The sequence below is a fragment of the Sparus aurata genome, chromosome 6, assembly GCF_900880675.1.
Source record: "Sparus aurata chromosome 6, fSpaAur1.1, whole genome shotgun sequence".
Taxonomy (NCBI): Eukaryota; Metazoa; Chordata; class Actinopteri; order Spariformes; family Sparidae; genus Sparus; species Sparus aurata.
The window spans coordinates 33,181,680-33,203,901 of record NC_044192.1 but is presented as its reverse complement, the minus strand read 5'-3'; the positions used below and the strand labels follow the sequence as shown (position 1 = coordinate 33,203,901).

Genomic DNA, 22,222 nt, shown 5'->3' with positions numbered 1-22,222 from the left:
CTGCTATAGAGACGGTCTCGTTGATCATACTCATTGCATGCATCTACTGGCGGTACCCATTCACACGTCACACAACAGTATTGGGACCAAACATTCAGACAAGCTGCAATATTTAAACAATCATAGAGCTTTACTTTCTCTTTTAATAAGGGTTATTTATGTGACATTAGTATGTCACATAAATCCACATAAAGCACATAAATGTACACATTCTGTCTTATTTCAATTTAATCTAAAATTGGTTGTACTGAAAGCATAATTTCCTGCACGTATGTTATAGCTTTGATTATCTTTTTGTTTATTGTGTGACCCACATGATGTTTTTTGTCCTTTGCTCTGTGTTTCTTTTGGATCTGGTGGGATTTAACCTGCTCTCTCTTTGTGCTGCTGTGACACCATTCAGTCCCCTGGGAATGCATACATGTGATCTTATCTTGTTGATTGATAAAGCATTACATTACATTTTTTTTTTTTCCATGGCTGAATAAACAAGCTGTTCTCGGAGACAAATAAGGTCCCAGAACACTGTTTGAAGCTAGAAAGGTGGCAGGGTCCGCCAAATATAAAAGTAAAACAGTATGAAATTGTGTCGTCCTTCACGGTCAGTTTGTTTATTCAGATTGTTTAGGTATAAAGAATAGCTGCTCAATGAAAATCTTTCTTCTCTGATTAAAATTTCTTACAACAGGTTCTTTGGTCTGATGAGACCAAATTGGGCCCTTTTTTTTTGGCATCAGACTTGACGCTATGTTTCACCTCAAACACACGGTGAAGCATGGCGGTGGCAGCATCATGCTGTGGGGAAGCTTCTCAGCAGCAGCCCCTGGAAGGCTTGTAAAGGTAGAGGGTAAAATGACTGCAGCAAAATATTGGGAGGACAACCTGTCTGCAAGAGAACTACGATCTGAGCGAAGATTTATCTTCCAGCAAGACAATGACCCGAAGTATTCAGCGAAAGCTCCACAGGAATGGTTTAAAGACAACAAAGTGATTGTTGTGGAGTGGCCGAGTCAGAGGGGCTGATCGCGCCTGATCCCTGTGCAACCTGACAAAGTTTGAGCAGTTTTGCAAAGACACATTGAGTTAAACTGCAGATTCCAGGCGTGCAGGCCTGTTTGAGACCTATCCACACAGACTCAGTGCTGTGACTGGGGTGGCTGTGGCTCAGGAGTAGAGTCAGTGCCTTTTTATCAGAAGGTCACTGGTTCCATTCTTCTGGTCTGCATGTCGAAGTGTCCTCTAGCAAGATACTGAACCCCAAACTGCTCCTGATGTGCTGGTCGGCACCACTGTAAATCGTTTCGGACAAAAGTGTCTGCTGAAAGCTCTAAATGTAAATGACTGCAGCCAAAGGTGCATCTACTAAATACTGACTTGAATGAGGTGACTGCTTATGCAATCACTAATTCTACATTATGCATTTAAATAAATTAATTGGCATACTTTGCAGAAACAGTGTTTTTTTGTAAAAATGGTATTATCGACCATGATTCCATTTATAAAAGGGATAAAAAGCTGAAAACATCCACTTTTCATGGGCACTGTATACATACACAGCAGTACATGAATTTTTGATTTTGTTTGTTTTTTTCAAAACTCATACGACCGAATGACAGCTGCTCATTTCAACAGGTGCAGTACTGGCTCTGTCACAGTAACTTTAGACTGCGGTTAAAAAGAAAAAAGACCCTCTACGAAACAGAAAAGAGGTAAATGTGTCAAACAAATTGGAGTTTAGTGTGTCTAAATGAAATACAATCTGGCAGACGTATGATGTAGGCGACTTCTTCAGTAGTTGTGTGTTGAAGAAAAGATGTTCTTTAGTTTTTCAAACCTGCATCTTCCCACGCAGCCAGCAGCGCGTCGCGCGTCTTCTCATTCGGCTGAACTCGGCCTCCACTCGGACACACTCGGTAAAAAATGGGCGTGCTCGGTTGTGGTGCGTCTCAACCGGCGGTACAATCGGATGATCCCGGGCGGGCGGAGCCAAGTACGAGGAAATGGTACCGTTGGCTGACTGCTCCCAAGAAAACCGGCGACGAGCATCAGCACCCGGTAGTTTGACCGTACGTCTTCGCTGCCTTTCAGCCCATCCCCGCTGCTACAGCAAGCCAGCAAGATAACTCTCTCAGGCAAAACTCCGGTCACTCACGACAACACGTCAACGCTTATCTGCTGACAAACCAAGCATCACCTTGTATGCTGCAATTTCCAGAAATATCTGTGAAGTGGCTCGGAGATTAGCGTTACAGACACACGGCTACAGGATGGAGACGCAGATACATGTGCCCGTCGGGTCGCCGGTAATTAGAAAGATTCCCATTTTCGTGGACGAACACAACGTGACGGAGGGGGCGATGAAGCTTATCAAAGAGCTGAGACCGGCGTGGGACACGAGCCATGTCAAGACGAAGGTAACGTTAGCCGCTAAGCTAGCTGTCCAGAGTATGCTAGGCTAGGCTACGATAGGCAGCTCTGCAGCATCACCAAGCACTACCAGCCAGCGAGGATGAGGGCCGAGGAAACGTTATCCGCCGGCAAGTCAAATGTTCTTTTAGCAAGTGACAGCACCACTGGCTCCTTTCTCTTCATGATTGATGAGAGAAGACGTCTTATGTTTGCTCTCCTGTTGTATGAAAATAATAACGTTCAAGAAGCTGGCAAGACGCTCTCAAACTCTAGCCAAAGTTAAGCTAGCAAACGAACATTAGTAAGTTAGTTAAATCAGAAAGCTAGACGGATAATAGTGAAGTGACGGGCATCTTATTTTATGTTCAAAGTACACAACATGTGACCACAGACAGCAAGAGTGGGAAGTCATTATGTCAGTGACGTGATGGCCAGTTGTATGATGGCAATTAAAGGCTTGGTCAAGGAAGCAAACACACCTTGTGTTTTATGATTGTGACTTGATGTTCAGTCTAATTACGTTGATTTGCTCCCTTGTCAGATGTTTTAAATCCCGTGAAGACTGATTGGTAATGGTAGCAGAAACATTAGCTCTTAAGGTGGACACTGATGCTGAGAGACATTTCCAGGAAAGCACTTGATTTTTTACTCCCACTACTGATGCATGTACTGAGCACAACCAAGAGATGGTAGGAGTTTAGTGATCGTGTAAAACAATGTAAAGTACAAACCGTTTCACACTTGTTTCTTTTATTCACCTTGGTACGTAAGGCAAATAATACATGCTTGAATACATTTTTTTTAATTAATCTAGGGAAAAATTGGTGACAATACAAATGCCTCCATGAGAATGTTTCCATTTAGATCAAGAGCAAATGGCCAACATTTGTTCGTCAACATTTCTCAAATAATTTCCCAGTCTGGGATCATTAAAGTAATTCTATCTATCTATCTATCTATCTGTCTAATGACTGTTGTCAACAAACCCCCCCCCCCCCCCTAAATTCTATAATATATGTGGTAAGTGGCTAAATAATATACAGAGGTGACATTAATACAATTAGGTCAACGGAAAGACACAGCTACAGATCAAATAAACACACAGATCCTTGTCTCAAAAGGAAGGCGTGTCTACCAAAGTTTAAAACCTTTTAACTTGGTCTAAAATTGAGACTATATCGAGTTGTATTATTCATGAATTCTCAGCGTCAGGAGCAGCAGGACAGGTTTTTAGAGGAAACTTATGGAAACAGAGCTTTCTCATTAGGTCAGACCTCCAGAATGTGTGCGTGTTGTCACTGAAAAATGCCTCAAACGGTCATTTGTGGAACTGCTTTGTTGCTTGGGGTTCAAAGATAAGCTGCAGAGTGAGTCTTGCCATACACAGTTCTGTGGGGATGGAACTTGGTGCCAGTTTCAAAGAGATCACTGACAGTCTGAGCATGCACTGTTCCAGTCGTAAGATACAGTGACACAGTTGGTAGTTACACCCTTATGTCCATGTTGAATTTCTATCAGATGTAGGGCTGCAACCAACGTTTATTTTCATTGTGGTTTAATCTGTCAGATAATTTCTTGATTAACCTATTAATTAACTGATTTGGATCAGGTGTGTTCTTGCTTGGTTGGAATGAAAACCTGCAGCCACACGGCCCTTTACTGGATCAGTTTGACACCACTAACCTGTATCTGATTGTAGCCATTGACTTTGATAATTTCACTGCTGATGATAATAACCATGATGATGACCTGATAAACTTCATTTCTATGATATTATGCATGAAAAATGCAGCCAGCTCAGTGTACTTTGCATAAAATTGTGGCTGCTGCTAACAATTATATCATTGATCCATCCGCCTATTGTTCTCTGGATTAATCATTTTGCCTCCCATTATCTCATTAGGAGAACATTTATAAATGTACTTTACAATTTCCTGGATTCCAAGTGTTCAGCTGTCTGTTGTCCAACCAATAGTCCACACCCTGAAGATATTTAATATAATGATTAGATAATGATAAGCAGCTAATATTTCTTTTACCTCTAAGGGGCTTAAACATGAGAATATTTTACAAAAGAAAGACGTTATTGACCAATAAGGCTACTACATGAAAGTGGATACAAATTATTTTGAAGTACTTAAACAGATCAATAAAAAGGTTTTGAATACAGTCGTGTATAATTAAAAATGTAATGAATCTAAGTAAGATTCAGTAATAGGCTATACAATATTCTTTCTAAGGCAGTATATTAATCCAGGTCTGTAGCCTTCAGCACTTCTGTTAAATATTTTAGTCCATCAATATAATATGAAAGAGCCCAGTCAGTTTATATCCATGAAGTTCCTGGAGGCCATGCATCACAAAAGTCATGGTTCAGATCCTATCACAGTGTTGAGTCACAAAGAAAAGAAATTAGCAAAAAGAAAAAAATAATAATTTTAAAGTACACTTCTCTGGCTTTCATGTAGCTGCCTCTCTGACCATAGTCACAACCATAGATGTATTATTAAGTATTATTATTTTTTATTATTTATTCATTTATTAATAGTATAGTAACATATTTTATGCTTACAATACATCCATGGCCACCACTCTGGAGCTCACTCAATGTCCCACCCACAGCACTACCTGATTGGTTCCACATCACGAGTAATAGCCTCAGCACTGTGGGCGGCTGTGCCTGACCGGCTGTTGAGAGCAGAGCTGTGTGTCAAAGGGAAGGCAGCAGATATTCCCCAACTTACGATCACAATCTCATGATTTACTTCTATGATGACAAACATTACACTTGACAGTAAAGCACAGCGCGTGTTCATAAAGAGAATACCCTCAACAGGTGTAGGGCAGTTTTTCCTTCTCACCCTCCCTCCATCTCTGTCTTCCTCAGGCATATCTATCAAAGGCAAACCTCATGTAAACAAGAAGACGGGGCTGGCAGTAGCCACGCTGTAGCAGCATTGCTCCCTGTGTTGCAAGCAGTTCTGCTATTTAAAACTGAATGATAACCTTTGTGAGACAAACAGTGCAGCAGTGAGGCTGCTCTCACTGTTGGACACCCTTATTTTGTCAGCCACATACAGTCATTGTGTTTCATATTGTACTCCAGCAGATTAAGGACACCAACAAATGGTTTGGCAGACACTATACTGGAACAAAAGACTGAAAATGGTTACCCTTTTCTATTTATTTGATTCTCGATACAAATCGATAATTGTTTTCAGTTGAGAAACCATTCTGAATCGAATAAATTTAATCAAGTCATGAGATTGCCAGAGACTCACACTCCTCCCCTCTTGTTCCATTACTCCCACAGACTGTATAAACCCGCTCCCTGATATATTTCAAATTGATCAGCTGTCAACAAATGCCAAAAATGACCGTTGTTTTGCTCTGTCGATGCATTTTTGATGAACAGTGGTGGTGCTAACTGAACACATTTCCTTTGACTAGCCTACTTCAAAATTAAAGTTCTGAGTTTTACTAGTTAAATGCTTTTAATGTGAAGCTGCAGCTGGATGAAATGTTCAGTTTGCATTAACAGTAAATTGACACAGCGCTCTAGAGATGGTAGGCATATTTTCCTGTTTAAAGAGAAAAGGTATATTGGGGATTATCAGTGTTGTCACAAGCCTGTTATTATGTGAGGACATTTCCTAACCATACCAACGTTAATGTTAACTCTACAAAAATGGTCTGAATAAGTGTGTCATTTGTTGACCGGTAGTCTGTTTGTCCCAACCACATCATCTGTCTTCCCCGACCAGGACAGGACACAGTACAAAGAAACTGTCTGAAATCTGATCAGCTCTCCTGAGCAGCCTTTTTAGAGACCATTCATCAAACTATTTAGGATATTGGCCAATAATGATCAGTGGCTGATCTATTGGAGCACCCTTAGCCTTATTTGGCTGTTTGAGTCATTCTGTCAGTTCTCCAAATGAATGAATGTGTGTGTCTAAAGTGTTACAAAAAACCCCCCAAAAAACAAAAGAAGGTTTTTATTTGACAGATGTGAAGGGTCTATTCTGATGTTATGCTTAATAGTGGAACATTGTTAGATTCATGTTTGGTTCGGCTTTGGCAATATTGAGATTGTTTTATAAAAATACCACATGGCGATGGGATCACACCAGCCTGCCAACATGTTTATGGTCCACACCTTTACTGCTCAGCAGGCATTAGTACATTATTACTTGTGTACTCAATTCTTATGGGTCAAACACTCACATTGCGAAGGTAGCCATCATTTTGTTTTTCAACTAAACACCTGTAAAGTATCTTGCGTAGACGCTATTATGCTGTTCTTAATAAAATCTGTCAACAGACTGACGGACACCTGGCAAAAATACTCAACACTGCCTCTGTGGGAGTTCCTGCCCCTAAAGGTGTGTCCAGGACCACATTTTGCCAATCTCTCTCTCTCACACACACACACACACACACACACACACACACACACACACACACACACACACACACACACACACACACACATACACAGAGAAAGGGAAAACCAGCTGATGCTGTCACAGCTGGTAACAAGTCAGTGCTGTTCTCACAGTCATGTATAAATGCACTTTTTTTTCAGTAAACAAACAAGCATTTTTAATTATTTTTCATTAATCCATTATTGTATCCACGCCTAGCATACATTCAATCTATGTGCAGTATGTTTTCACCACAACCTAGCACACACAAGAGTGGTGGTGAGCGATTCTTTTTAGAGACTCACCTTGTGAGAAAAGGTAAATGCATAATTGATTCATTGTAAACGGATCCGGTTGCTGATGTGTCATGGCCAGGTCAGATTATTTGGAGTAGCTCTGAAAGTGTGCACTATAACACCATTTACTGCTACTACTCTAGCTTTGACAACCATGTGTTTGCTTCTTGAAGGTTAAACTCTCTGGATCTAAAACCCTATCCATTCACACGTCTGTAGCCGAGACCGTGACAGTGTTTTCCTCGATCTCCACCGTCCGAACAAGCCGAGCTTTTCTCATTGACCACTACCCAAACAAGCCTTTTGTTGCATATGTCTTATATGGAGTGGCACAGCCATATGACTGGCAAGTGTACATATGAACCAGGTCACAGCTGAAAAAGGGAGAAAGAGTGTGAGATTAATGTTAAAAAAAGCATTATTTGGTCAAGTCGGGGAGGATGTTCTCGAGCAGCAGGGCCATTGTTTTGATGAGAGCGGGAAGCACTAAATGTGGCGAAAGGGAGCAGGGCAGCACTGTTGACAGAAACACCTGATTAGCCCTGCCACCTGGACAGGAAGACTTTTACTGTAAATACACACTGTCCACTTCCAAACATCCCACACACACGCTGAGTTCCTGCAAACAGCAGAGTGAGCCAACAGCAACAGAGCCACAGTGTCCTCTTACAACTTTCTCAGGCTGGAGACGGCTCTGCATAGGAAAGACTGGCCCAGAGGCCGTGCAGTCACCCCACAGAACGTGGGAAAAAAAATGAAACGTCAGGCAGTATATGGCTGAATGTTTACCTCTGTCTGGGTCCAAGCTTATCGCTGTCTGTCGATGTATTGATCGCCGGTCTTAGCGGTGTATTGTGTGGTGGGTAGAAGGGATCAGTCATGTGGTAGCAAAGGCGTTTATGCTTGTGTATGTACCGTCATAACAGGGATGCCTGCACGCCCATCTTTGTGGCCAGCCACGTGTGGAATGCCAGATATGTATGAGTGAGCGTCTGGGCCGGGGGAGATGCAGGCAGTGTGTATGTTGTTATTGTGTCCGCTGCAGTGGGATGGACTGACCCACGGGTTTCCAGTGGAGTGATGTCACTCAGATATTAAAGGCCTAGCCCCAGACACGGAAGACTTTTTGCTTACTCTTAACTTGTTGACTCCCTGATGCAACACCATCACCACCCAGCTGAAGAGTCATCAGGTCTGATGCAAGAACTCCTGGCACAAACAGTTGTTTTTAAGCGGCACGTACAAGTTATTTTAAGGGATGGGAATTGAGAACCAGAACCGGTTCCATGTTGTATGATCAGTTGTTCCTTTGAGCTTATCAGTACTTTATTGACTTGCAACAAGAAAGACATAACAGTGCTTGTTGTAATTGGCGATGTCCCGATCAGGTTTTTTTTTTACCCCGATCCGTGTCCTTTAATATTTAGTATCTGCCGATACCGAGTCTCAATGCGATACTTAGCCTTAACTAATATTTTCCGAGATAATACAGCTGCAGTACCTGCATCCAAGCTGTTCCTTAATAGGTTTTTTTTATTTTGTTGAAAAAAAGTATATACTTTCATATGGATCTTTCTTATTCTGCATATGCTATTACAACATTGGCCTCCACCTTCGTTGTGTTAGCAGGTGAGTGTTTGACGCTGCGCTGTGACAGCAGACCCTCAAGTACAGCCAGATGAAGTGTGTGTGAGACGCAGATCACGCCAGTGCGATTAATTAGATGACCGTCTCTGTAATATTTGTGGCCATGTCGCTGAGGATATTTCTCTTAACTTTTGAAAGTTTTCGCGACTGTTTGCTGCTTCGGTGTCCTTGCCTGTACTCTCGAGTGAACATGTATTCTTTGAGTGTTTGTTTTTTTATATGCCGTATCGACTGAGTAGTATTAAATGCAGCTCCGCGAAACAACCTTATAGCAGATGTTACATGTCTGCCGTTGGACTGCTTTCGCTTTCTAATTTAAGTTATTTCCACACTGCAGACATTTTATCCACAGGTTTGCCAGACTAACGCTACGTCCGCATCTGTGTTCTGCCACAATTTGTGCTCTGACGTAAAAGAAAAAAAAAACAACGGGCTTGGGTCCACGTTCAAAATTGCTGATTCCGATCAGAGGAAAAATGCCCAGATCGGCCCTGATCCTGATCCTACAGATCGGATCGGGACATCCCTAGTTGTAATGTTTGTAGAATGCTAATTTGGAGTGTGGATTATTTTTTGCACTGCAACATTATAACATGGTATTACAGAAATAAAAGGGATACTCAGCTCAAACATGATTTTACCTCTACGAGCAGTGTTAAGCAAACATATCTTAAAAAGAAAGAAAGGTTTGTTTTTATAGGCTTCAAATAGGAATACAGTTAAGGTATAGTCCTACATGTGGTCTGGGAAGAGTATCCTGTCTACTAATGTGGGTTAATCAGTAAATGTTATGTTATTCATTCTCAGATTCCCAAAGAATATTTATGGAAATTCAATGGTCAGTGTATCATAGGGCTTGTCTATCAAGTTAATTAACATACAGATACATACTGGAGGATCACGGAGCAGAAGGAGATTTTGTGTTATGTTAAGAAGAGAGCCTGCTGAGCTTCCGTTGCAGTGTTAATTGGTTATTTCAAAGGCTTCAAATGACGCCTGACCCAATTTCCCCTGACTGTGCCTTATATTATGATATTAAATACTCAACCATTGCTCCAGTGTGCTATAGTAGACTGAAGCCATATTAGCTGTGAGGGCAATTTGCCCAATGTGGTAAGCACTCCTGTTTCATACCTTTTGCCCTGCAGGCCACATCGCGTGCCCTGCTACAGTGCTGTAGAGTCAGCAGGTTGGAGGTGTTTATCTGTATCTCTGTGAGAGGTATATAATTTCTTCTCTTTCTCCTCCAGCTCTTCACTGATGGAACCACCAACAAATTAGTGGGCTGCTATGTGGACGACAGTCCAGAGGATGTGGTCCTTGTCCGAGTATACGGCAACAAGACAGAGCTGATCGTGGACAGAGACAATGAGCTCAAAAGCTTTCAGGTAGTGTCAAAAGCAAATGAATTTTTCAGTCAGTTCCCAATAAATCAGTTTGTGCTAAAGAATAGTTTCTTCTGTCTAATTCTTATGTTTTGTATTATTTTGTCTCTACTCTAGGTGCTACATGCTAACGGTTGTGCTCCTCGCCTCTACTGCACCTTTCAGAATGGCATCTGCTATGAATTCATGCAAGGGGACGCTCTTGGGACGCAGGATGTCAGGGATCCTTCCTTACTCAGGTCAGGACGTGGTAGAGTCATTAGAGTCACTAGGGATTTTTATTGACTTAACTCAGAGATGTTTAAAGTAGCATTGTATTGTGCTCATAATCCTCTCAGGTTTGTTCTATGTAACTTGCTTCTCAAAAGTTTTGGGTCACTTAAACATTTCCTTTCCATTTGTGCTGATTAAAGTTTATTATCTGGAGCATGTTGATTATCTGGAGCATCAGCGTTTGTGGGTTCAACTTTAATCTAAAAATGGTCAGAAAATGATTGAAACTCATTAGTGTGCTGTTGTTCTGCATATATATAATATATAGAATGCAAGTTTTCATGGAAAACGCCATTTTTTTCAAGTGACACCAACGGTTTGAGCAGTAGTGCATACTAGGGGTGGACTGATTTATCAGTCAAATATCAGTGTCAGTTGGTAATTGTCTTGTTGAGCCTATTGGCCAGTAAGATGACATTGAGTGATGGCAGTGGCCAGTCTTTATCTGATCTGGTCTTTGTCACATCCATTTAACGCTGGCACATTCATGACCTACTGGCTTGTTGAATCCTACTTAAAGATTATTATCAGTGAGAAGTTAGTTATATAGCGGACTATAAAGGCTATTTTTTAAATACACTTTTCATATGAAAGAAGGATAACTTTAAAGTAGACCTTAATGATTGCACTTGTGTTCTTTCGAATGAAAGCCTGAATGACTTTAAAAGCGCCTTGTTATTTTTTTTATAATGAAGATTCTGTAGTGTCTCTAGCACAAAAGAATAAAACAGAGCCAGCGAATCAACAGCAGCAACAACACAAAAAAACCTCTTTGTTGGCACCAGCAATTGTCCAAATAGGTGTCAGTTTCTATTTCAGCATTTTATAATTGGTAGGTCCCTTATCTACACAGAATACACAACTACATAACAATGCAGAAAGCCCTCGATGACACACGGAAAGGCAAATGAAGCAGGCACATTTGAGTCACATGCAAATGATAGCTGGCGGACAATCCACACTGAAACAACAATGGAGCAATGGCCAGGTCTTTGCTCAAACCAGTCGGTAATTCTACTAAATAATCAGGTAATGCACATGTCCTAAGTATCTTTTAAACACGATGTGTCTACATCACCTCAGTGGGGTCTGGTATCTTGAGATGTTTTCATGGGATCCTTTCTAGGAACTCCGCAATAGACACTTCTATCGTGGAAGTATGTTTATCATGTAGCAGGGCATTGGACCGTTGGGTGCCGTCATAGCAGAAGATGAATACAGTATAGTTAGTAATGTGCCTCATGTTGAAATCTAGTCATGATGTTAACTGTATCTTTTTGTGTGTGTTTATAACGTCATAGACTGATAGCCAGGGAGATGGCTCGTATCCATGCCATCCATGCACACAATGGCTGCATTCCCAAACCTAACCTCTGGATCAAGATGCGGAAGTACTTTTCCCTTGTAGCCACAGAGTTCACCGACCAAGCGTCCAACATCAGGTGAGATCTACCTTCTCAGTAGTTTTAAGCTGGTTCCCCGGACTCATGGCCCTGCACACGTGCAGCAATATTGATGCAAATATCTCTTGAGACTGCCTGATTTGCCTGTAACTTTAGTTATGAACAGGGTCAATTTCCCTGAGCCTGATATCATCAGAGAGCACTTAATGAAGTAGTTTTATCAAACGTCTATGCACCAGGATGCAACAACTGACCCTGTTTAATATTCTAGGTACCAGAGGTATCTGTCACATGATGTTATAACGCTTACATCGGAGGCTTATTTAAACAAGCAAAACCAGTCCAGTGCAAAATCTCTACAACCAGCCGTACTCTTTAGTGATAGAATATTTTTTAGCCTCTGACTGTGTCATTCAGTCTGTCCACCACTGAAATAACTCTACAACTTTTGTCTGGATTGCCATTCAATTTATCAGACTTTTATGGTCCCAGATCATCATTCAGTCAGACAAAACAAATGTCTTTTGTCTGTTTTCAGTTGGAGTGATCACAAAGGAAGTTGGAGATGAATCTTGTCTTCTTAACTTTCCTACCACTGGACATGCAATGATATCACAATTTCATGAAATCCTGTCTCACAGAATTGGGATGAAAATTGCATTAAAACGTACTGGAATCCCTTTTTTTTTCCACAAATATCCAGACAATGAAAAATCATTACAATTAACTGTTTGTGATTTTAACTGTGTGATTATTGCGATTTGTGATTTTAAAAAAAAAAAAAAAAAAAAAAGTGATATTTTTGTTTTTATTTCAGTTATTCTCTTGTATCACCCACATCACTAGCTGCCACGCAGTCTAATGTGAGACTACAGCTACAGTTGATTACTCTGCAGAGTAATCATGTTAAATCTTTGTTCAGTCTCCCCGCTCTTTGTCATCCCTTTACATTGTGTTTTAATCCAACCAGATGCACAGTATAGTTCTTATGTACATATTTTTCAGTTTCTGTTGTCAGACAACTGAACTATTAGGACATAGTGATTTATTCGCGTGTGATTAAAAACTCAGATCAAATCAGCAGTTATTCCCAAACTGGCTGTTGACCCACAAGTTTGTTATTTAGAAAGGTGTTCAAATGTGGTATAGAAATCAGTTACAACAATGATTCCTGTATGGCTAATTTAACACTCATAGATTACTTTCAGAGACTACCAGAGATTTTTCAACAAGGCATGCGAAAGCCTTGTTGAAGAAATGTTCATTATGGCAGATAAAGATACTGTAAAACCAGAGAGATTATAACTCTGACAGCTTGTCCAGACATCTTTTCACCGACACGCATTAAGAAATGCATTCACACTATTAACAGAATTGCATTTTCATCTCTGGGAAAAGAGGAAGGAGAGACCACGAGTTCAGACCAAAGATGGCTTGGTTTGCATCTTGACACTGGACCTCCTGGGATGACAAAGGTTTCATAACCAGGCCAGCTGCTCAGTCCCAGCTGATATCTCTGTTCTGATGGCTGTTAGATTAAGTCCAGCATGTGGCTTATATAACTGTAACAATAATAGCCAACTGGATTAGGGAGTCTGAGGCATGTAGACGGCCAGCAGATGTTTGCTTTGCTCAGTGTGTCAGGTTACTTTACTCTCTTCCTTGGTTACGCAGACAGCTGGAGTGTCCTGGTCCTGGGCAGCAGACACTTGTTGCTCTTAGGTCTCAAGCACACGATATATAGAAGGTCAAATGTTAACATATACAGAATGATTTCAGCAGAGATGACAAAGACTACATGCCACTTCCTCTAGATGAGCAGTGGGATATGTGTGCAATACACAAGGCAGGGAAGGAACATTCAAGACTCGGGCCGCAGGAGAGAGAGGCAGCACACCAGGTAGAAACCTCAGAGGAGAGGGTGTGCGTGTGTGCCTCCCTCCCTCTTTCCTGCTATCAGGCTGACTGTGGATTAAGCACCCGTAAGCCCATTACGGTTAGCACAGGGGTCTCTGCTCAGCACACCAGTCTGCTTGGCTGAGACGCTATCTCAACGACTTAACCCTTTACCACTGACGATGATCTGAAGCAGTCTGTGTTCGTCATGTGTGGCTGAAACACAGGTTGGATGCATGGTTTTGAAAAGGCCTGCTACATATGCACAGAGATAGAAAAGGGCACAATTTAGAATAAATACAGCTGCAGGTGATGAGTTTCAAAGCATAGTATGCACACAAAGCGATTAAATAACTCCCAAATGTTCAGAATCAGATCTAGTTTCAGAAGGAGACATAGTGGTGTAGCCATAGGGACCGCAGCACCGTGAGTTTCCACTGAGAGCTTGTTTCTGTGTAACTTTGCTCCCAGGAGCAGGCAGGCGACAGCTCCACAGAGCCTGTGTGCTGTCTGTGCATGTCGCTCTCAGTTGTTTTCACGGCACATATGGTCCCATTTTTGAGATGATAGAAAGAAAAAAAACAGGGAAAAGCTCTTTGTTTTGGCCAATAACAATGTGTACAAGTGAGCATAGCTGTCACTACATTCAGAACTTTGATATCTCTTTCTCTCTGTGTCTCTGTCCAGAATCCAGCAGGAGGTTCCCAGCAAGGCGGTGTTGGAGCAGGAGATGGTGTGGATGAAGGAGCATCTCTCCACACTGGGCTCCCCTGTGGTGCTCTGCCACAACGACCTGCTCTGCAAGAACATCATCCACAACAGCAAAGAGGGTCAGTACCTTTGACATAAATGGTCCATGGTCAGCTTGGTTGTCATCCTCTGCCCGAATGACCAGCCCCACACACTTTACAGTCCAATGGCTGATCTTAGTCACCTGTTTGCTGAATGCTTTATACCGACAAATATGATGTCATGTGATGCGTTGTATTCCATATGTTTAGACCGTGGCTGCAACTATTAATTCCATTTTCTCCTCAGTGTTTGGAGGAGTTACTACAGCTGTTTAGAGGTGATATACCATTATACATGTTATATTCTCATTGTGTCCTCTTGTTGTCAGGTCATGTTCGCTTCATAGACTATGAATACTCCAGCTACAACTACCAGGCCTTTGACATCGGCAACCACTTCAATGAGTTTGCAGGTTTGTTGAACCACAACGTGATTTTTATTTTAGAGTTAATGTTCATCGCGTGTCATACAGCGTGGCTCATTATACGACCATGCGTCCGTGTGCGGTATCAGGAATGGCCGAGCTGGACTACGGGCTGTATCCCAGTCGGGAGATGCAGATGGACTGGCTCAGAGTGTACCTGCAGGCGTACAAGCTCTTCACCAAGAAAACAGAGGAGGTCAGCCCGCGAGAGCTGGAGACGCTCTATGTACAGGTCAACAAGTTTGCTCTGGTGAGGAGGAATATGCTGGCGCACACACACACCGGCCACACAATCACACACTCTCACCCACATTGTCTCATATTACTTTAATCTGATAACTTATTTGTTTCTCTTAAGGCTTCTCACTTCTTTTGGGGTTTCTGGGCACTCATCCAGGCCAAATACTCCTCCATCGACTTTGACTTCCTCGGGTAAGTTGCTACGCGAGTGTGTGAAAGGTTCAGAGCAGTGTGTGGCGACCCCCTGGGTACGTATTACATAAGCGACCGCTCGGACCATGCGTGTGTGTCAAGAGAGTCTGTCAGCGTGGGTTAAACGGAACATTATGAAAGACTGAAATCGAAAACCCCAAACCCAGCATGTCTCTCATTTCTTTTGTGAGCATCCATACCACTTGACACTTCCTGCTCACACACCTGTAACACACACGGACACCAGGTTTGGCTCCCATAGTGGTGCACAGAAAGTACACATAAGGAGGTTTATGGATTGCAGCCTAATCTCTCCTGATTCACTCACAGGAAGTCAGTGCTGTAGTGAAGATCTCCCTACTTTGCATGTTTGACTATAAAAAAGATATTGTCTGCTAATTAGACTCTTACTGCACGTTATTGCAAAGTCCAACATAACTGACAGTCAAGATAACTGGCCTTAATGAGCGTCACTGTCTGACCGAACAGGAAAATACAGAGGAAAGTGTAGAGTTGTTTTATGTATAATACAGGGTTCGTACGGGTGCTTGAAATCCTTGAAAGTGCTTGAATTTCAATGTTGTGTTTTCAAGGTCTGAAAAGTGCTTGGATTTTAGTTTAAGTGCTTGAAAGTGCTTGACATTATAACTTTGGCTTTCTCAAAATAGGGATCAGACTGGATAATTAATTTCTGAAGTTTTTGCTATTATGAAATATAATTTTAGATGTTTACAGCATAATACAATTTACATAATTGTTATAAAAAGTGAAGAAAAAACATCACAAGTATATATATTCCTTTAGATACGTATTTTACCCCAGCAGTAAGGTGCTGGAAAATCTTAAAAATGACCCTTAAAAGTGCTTGAATTTGACCTTGAAAAATGTGTACGAACCCTGATAATAACTGCACCTTCTGTCTGTATGAGGATATAAAAAATGACCATCACTGGTTAAATTTTTTTGTTAAACAGATATTTGTCTGCAGTGAAGAGCTGCTCCGCACTGCACTTTGTTAGGACCTAGAAATTCTTTTTTTGTGCAATTTGGCACCCCCCTGCATCTGTGCTAACTAGCAATGTTATGTCTTTAAAACTTCATGTCTTGAAGTAACATGTATGCACAGGCCTTTCAATAATACATTTAATTTTACCCTCTAGCAGTCAAAGTTTGCACAAGAGCTGCACACAACTGAGAACAGTAGTGCCAAGCTAATGTGGCCTGAACCAGAGCCAACAACACCTGTCTGTAACATGGAACCAGCTAAACCTCTGTTGACATGAGCTAACTTTGCTTGTGATCAGAAATGAGCTAGTGCAGCAACATAAGACATTTTACTTAGCATGCCATCTTAAGTCTGTAGAGACTGTGGTGCCCAGTTCTGGTTCTCGTGCCTTTTTGAAGCAACAGTTCTAAAAACCTGTATTGAGCTCTACTGGTAAAGCAATATTATATTCAACATCAATATGGAGGTATTTGGTCACAAATGTCAAATTTGTCATCTGGTCCTGTCATTTATGAAGTGCTAACATTGATCATCTCCTTAAAATGCCATGTTCTGCTGAGAATCCTTGGGTCCTGACATCTATGCAGATGCCAAACACTGTTGTGGATCGAGTCCATCCCATCATGGCAAACTGCAGTCCCCGACTCCAGCGTCCCCCCCAGCAGGACAACGCTCCCTGCCTTACAGTTTACTATAAGTCCCCTTACACAGAAAGCTCATCCTTCTGTGCCATCACCAACTTTTTACTCTTCTGTCTTGCAGGTACGCTGTGCTACGTTTCAACCAGTACTTTAAGACCAAACCTGCACTGATGGCCCTGCAGATCCCAGAATGAGAGGAGAAAAGAAGACGGAATGCGGAGAGAAGACCGTAGGAAGTGGGGGGCCAGGTTTAATGCTGGGACTTCCTGTAGGGTGGGAGCTCTTCTCTGTGAGTCAGCTGTCGACGGACCAGTGCTTGGTCAACATGACATCCTTTTCTGCAACAAGCGCAATTACCCTTTCATTCCCCCAACCTAGCTCCACGCCTGTCACAACTCTAGCTCAAGAATTCTAAAACTTCCACGAGTTCCGTGTGTATGTATACGAAAGCGTGCATTGCGTACGTTCCTAATTTATCTTGAAACCCAACGTCTTGCTTTCCCTCCTAGGGCAGCTGAACAAGGCGTAGTAAGCGCAGCAGTCACAGTTTTAAGTAGAGTTTAAAGTAGATAATCGTGAGTTTGAACCTGCTTTGTTGTCACTGGAGCCAAAGTGTTCCACAACGCTGGTGATGAAGGTCAAAAGAGGGACAAGACTGCTTAGGAGGGTTTGTCAGATATTTTGTCCAGTTCTCTGCGCTGTATCAATGCCTCAATGCCATAGCCTCAATGTAGTTAGAAACTGACTACAGAGGCATTTCACCTGGAATCCCTCAGTTTTTCCATGTGGTGTGCGTGGTGAGACCATTCCTCCTTTCAACACTTTAATCCGTGCGATCTTCCTCTTTTGTCCCCATCTTTGGTGCTAAATGCTCGTAGATGCGGTATTTCTGCTCTGCACCTCCCAGAGACCACCTGTGCAGCAGACACTGGGCGGTACTGTGTCTGCTCTCTTTCCTCTGATCTTTTTTTTCCGTTGCAGTTTGAGCTTCTGGCAGTTCCTCTTCTAGTTATTTCAAGAAAACTGCTGCTGCTGCTAGAAAGTAAAATACCCTTTTCTGTGTGCTAGTAGACTTGTCCCCTGGAAGGACCTACCAGACACTGAGTGTGTGGAAAAGCAAATGGAAAAGCTTTTCATGGAGTGGCTGTAGGTTTAATCACTATTGTGTTATAGCAATCAGTGATAGAGAGTAGCTAAATGTGCATTAATTTATTTATGTGAAGAAATGTGTGGATTATATAACATCTCAGGTGAAATGTGTAGCTTTGTGTGGAATTGGGCAGTGATGCTAACGGAGGAGGGGAGAATAGAGGGGATCTAAGTTAATGTCACTTTAAACTCTGTGTGCATTTCTGTCCTCAGACCTTTTCCACCTTTTTGACTTTTATGGTTGCAGCGAATCGCTCCGTTAGACTTTCCATTTAAACTCTCCAGACCTCTCGGAAAATCACAACCCAGGTCACCCCCCCCTCCCCTCCCCTCTTTAATGCCCTCCTGTGTCTGCTCCCCACTCACATTACCAACTTTGATCTCCTTCCACCCCAGTTTTGTTCCAAACTGAGGCGGGTAGCACATGTTCCACAAGCCATCCTAACATCAGAGACTGCTCTCAGCCCCACACTGTAATCCATCCCCATTCACATCCTAGATTTGGAGCAAAAATTCTGTTGCATCAGCAGACATTGCATAAGTTTATGTGTAGGGGTCAAATCCAGTGTAGCTGTGAAAAAAAGGCAAGAATGGGTTATCTGGGGCTGTGTCACAGTCCTGAGACCAGCTAGCACTTCAATGGAAAAAGACGGCATATGACACAGTCAGTTCTAGAAGGGAACCCGTAAAGGCACACACAGCATCTCTGAAAGTTAACTTACTCTTAAAGGGGGGGATTCCAGCTATTTTACACATCAAGGTCCGTTTACAGGTGTTTAGAAGTACTGTTCCTTATTTGGAAAAAGTTGAAGCCCTACGTGACTCCAGAGGAAGCTACGTGATGATATATGGCCTCAGGTGATGTTGGGGATGAAGATCACAAGTACTTTGTAAAATGAAATCAATCTTGAGATGTGAAGTGTGGTGCTATGGTGCTCCTCACCTCTGGATTAGTCCCTTCTATCATAACACACTTGAACTTCCAACAAACTGTTTTGGTTTAGTTGCATTGTGGATCGGTAGCTTGGTACCTACACATGTTTTTTTTTTTTTGTATTTGACCCCAGCAATTTGCTATTGCATTTCCATAAATGGGGACTTCTGAGAGACATATTTTAAAAAAAGAACGTTCTACATCGAAACAGTGGAGACTGAGAGGTGCTGTCTCTAGTCCCAAGTACGTACTACACTTACCACAATGCATCTCAAGAGCCTTTTGTAGTGTAAGAACCGTCTTCACAAGCTTAGATCCAGTCAGACATCGGCAGCTTTCTTACTTTGACTCATTGGCCTTAAATTAAACTCAGCACACACATTAGTAAGGTCTTAAATACTTCTATATTTGGCTTGTAGAACCCTGCAGATACTTTGACACCTCACTGCTGCCCATGGTGAACAGGATACACTCCTCTGCATTCATGAATGAACTGAGCTTCAGATGATATATTCTGAAGCTGTTTATTTATAGTTGGCTCCAGAGATGTCGCTATACCACTATACTTGACCCCCCCAACCCCCCACCCCAGTCTTTAGCCCCTAATAGGCCCAGCAGGGGGAGACACTGAGGTCTGACCTTTGTCCTCCACTGCAGGTCTCATGTAACTGACAGGCTTAATAATTTACCAAGCGGGCAGCACATTGGACAGAGCCTGACTGATATTAATGGTTTCCAGTGAAGGCAGTCAACCCGAGGAATGACACGAGCGCTCTCAGAGGGATCACATTTATATTCTAAATGTGTGAGAGGTTCTTAGAGGTGATGACCAGAGCCTTCTGAATGTTTATTTTAACTCAGGGGCTGTGTGAGGCTAGTTGAGTTTAAAAGCAACTTAATGGAAGAGCACTCATGTGATGGCACATAATTGAGTGCAAAAGCTCAACAATGACATGGTCTTGAAAAAGCTTGAATCTGCCATGTCAGTAGTGCATTTTAATTAATGAATAATCAAGACACCCTTACTTGAGGCAACTAATGGCGGAGTAATCTTCTTAGTAGATTTGCAGACAAAGACCAAATTAGTGAGCTTGCTGCTTGAACGCACAATCCTAATGCCCTGGTAGGAATTCAGCCTGGATAAAAAGGGCATTTGCACTCCGTGAGCACTGAATTAATGTCTCCATTCACTCAATAGAGGACACTGAGCCCGAGTTGACCTCATCTGCAGTAGTGACACAGTTTGATTTTTGCAGCTAAAGTCAGTCAGAATCTAACACTCCAGCAATCACCAATGTTGAAGTCTAGAGATAAACGTAGGCTTGAACTGACAACACTAAAAACTTTGCACCCACTCAGGAGTGTGCTCATGTTTTATCAGTCGTTTGGTCCATTGGTCACCTTACCCACCTGTTGTATGGCATCAGAAATCACCAAAATCATCTCGGTGTCACTCCAGTCCAGCGTGTATGTCGAAAGGCTTCGTCATGCTTTGCGTGCAGAATTTCAACACCACGGAAGTAAAGTTATCCCTGCTGTGTCTCAGGGAAAAACGTCCTCCTCTAAAAAAAAAAAAAGGCTGACACTCAACCAAACGTACAGTTTGTTAAACTTACAATCTACAATCAAATGTGGACCCCACCATCAAAAACCAACACCTAAGCTTGGAACCCATCGTAACTCTAAATGTGACAGACAGTCTAGACTGGGAGTGTTGGTGTCAACGCCGCTAGCACAAAAGCTTTAGACTGCGACGGGCCAAGGTTAGCTGGTTATTATGCTAACTTCAGGAGATATCTCTTCAATGTCATGACATCAGAACTGTTATTTATTCACATTTTGTTGATCATTTTGAGTCTGTTGCGTCAGATCGCATCATTGACCCACTGTACTGACACACACTGGAGTACACATCTACAATACCATAGGGATCAGATAGAACACGATGTTCAGCAGCTGTTAAAGTTGCTCTTTAAATACGCAAACTAGCATTGGACAACAACTTGATCTATGCTACAGATTGGGGCAAGCGATTTCATCTCAAAGTTCACTCACCAGCTTTTTCAGGAGCTTCCAACTGCATCATGTGGTCTTCAGCAGATGGAGTTTGCTCAGTTGGATGTGTTAACATGTCTTGTCTGGAGAAAACGAGAAAAGCGGTCGGATCGCGTTGTCAACGCATCTCTTGTTGTAAACGTCTTAGTTTTAACTCATTTAGTTTACCAAAAAGTTAGCTAAAATTAGCCAAAGTTTTTTCACTGTCGACTGAACTGAAAATGGACTAAAAACAGCTAGCAGTGTAATTTCTATATGTTGAATACAACTAAATAACATTACCAGACACAAAGATGGTACTGTTGGTAATTTTCTCATTACATTACACACTGGGTAAGGTGAAAATAAGCCGAACAATAAGTTGTTGTGGACATTCAATAAAGATATTGAACATGTACTCAGTTTGATGACCAACTCATACATTTGATGTGTTTTTGTGGCCACGCCTAGTATCCCAGACAGGCCGTCTGAATTTCCTGTTTCATGCTGGTTGTCAAATATTTCAATGTCTCTCATTTCAAACAGGGTTTATTTATTGAGTGAATTTAACATTATAGTTCACACCTTTTCTTTCGTTGTTTTCTAATCATACCAAAATGGTTAGCTTCAGAGGGTTTGCATTGCAGTTCATTTGAGAAAAACTATTTTTGTGTGTGAATGTACTAACTTAATTTTAAGAAACACTGTACAGATAACTGTTTTGTTTTCCCTTTGTACGCTGATATTTACTTTTTTGTAAATGCTATGAGCGCTGTGTAAGAGAAGCCAGCGATTGGCTTGCAGATGTGACTTTGTAAATGTACTCATCCACTGCTAAAGGAGATGCTGCGTCAGCCAGCGGAGATGGAGGATGTAAATACTGTAAGAAATACTGTGAAAAAGCTTACTGTACAGCAATCCTTCACACCTCTGTAGGAGTGGCAAGAAGAATTATTTAACAGTCGTCAGTAAATATTTCCATTAAAATGTATAAAATATAAAAAAAAAATGTCTGTGTGCTTTTGATTTGTCTGCTCCCAAATGCTTGAAAATCCTTGAAACTGCATGACAGCT

General features: G+C 41.9%; 1 protein-coding gene across 1 annotated transcript; it reads left to right on the top strand.

The window, feature by feature from the left end:
* Positions 1-1,895: 1,895 nt before the first annotated feature.
* On the top strand, positions 1,896-21,265 carry etnk2 (ethanolamine kinase 2). The gene is made up of 9 exons (XM_030420348.1): positions 1,896-2,414; positions 10,030-10,167; positions 10,282-10,403; positions 11,739-11,879; positions 14,424-14,566; positions 14,857-14,940; positions 15,042-15,202; positions 15,311-15,384; positions 17,153-21,265. Exons 1-9 carry the CDS (start codon positions 2,268-2,270, stop codon positions 17,223-17,225), a joined length of 1,083 nt encoding a protein of 360 aa, XP_030276208.1. The 5' UTR covers positions 1,896-2,267; the 3' UTR covers positions 17,226-21,265.
* Positions 21,266-22,222: the final 957 nt, after the last annotated feature.

What these genes read in the sequence shown, in the direction of transcription:
- etnk2 (XM_030420348.1), top strand. Translation starts at nt 2,268, where the DNA reads ATGGAGACGCAGATACATGTGCCCGTCGGGTCGCCGGTAATTAGAAAG. An exon ending in AGGGATCCTTCCTTACTCAG is followed by an intron (nt 10,404 to 11,738) that starts GTCAGGACGTGG and finishes ATAACGTCATAG; the next exon opens with ACTGATAGCCAGGGAGATGG. An exon ending in CATCCACAACAGCAAAGAGG is followed by an intron (nt 14,567 to 14,856) that starts GTCAGTACCTTT and finishes TCTTGTTGTCAG; the next exon opens with GTCATGTTCGCTTCATAGAC.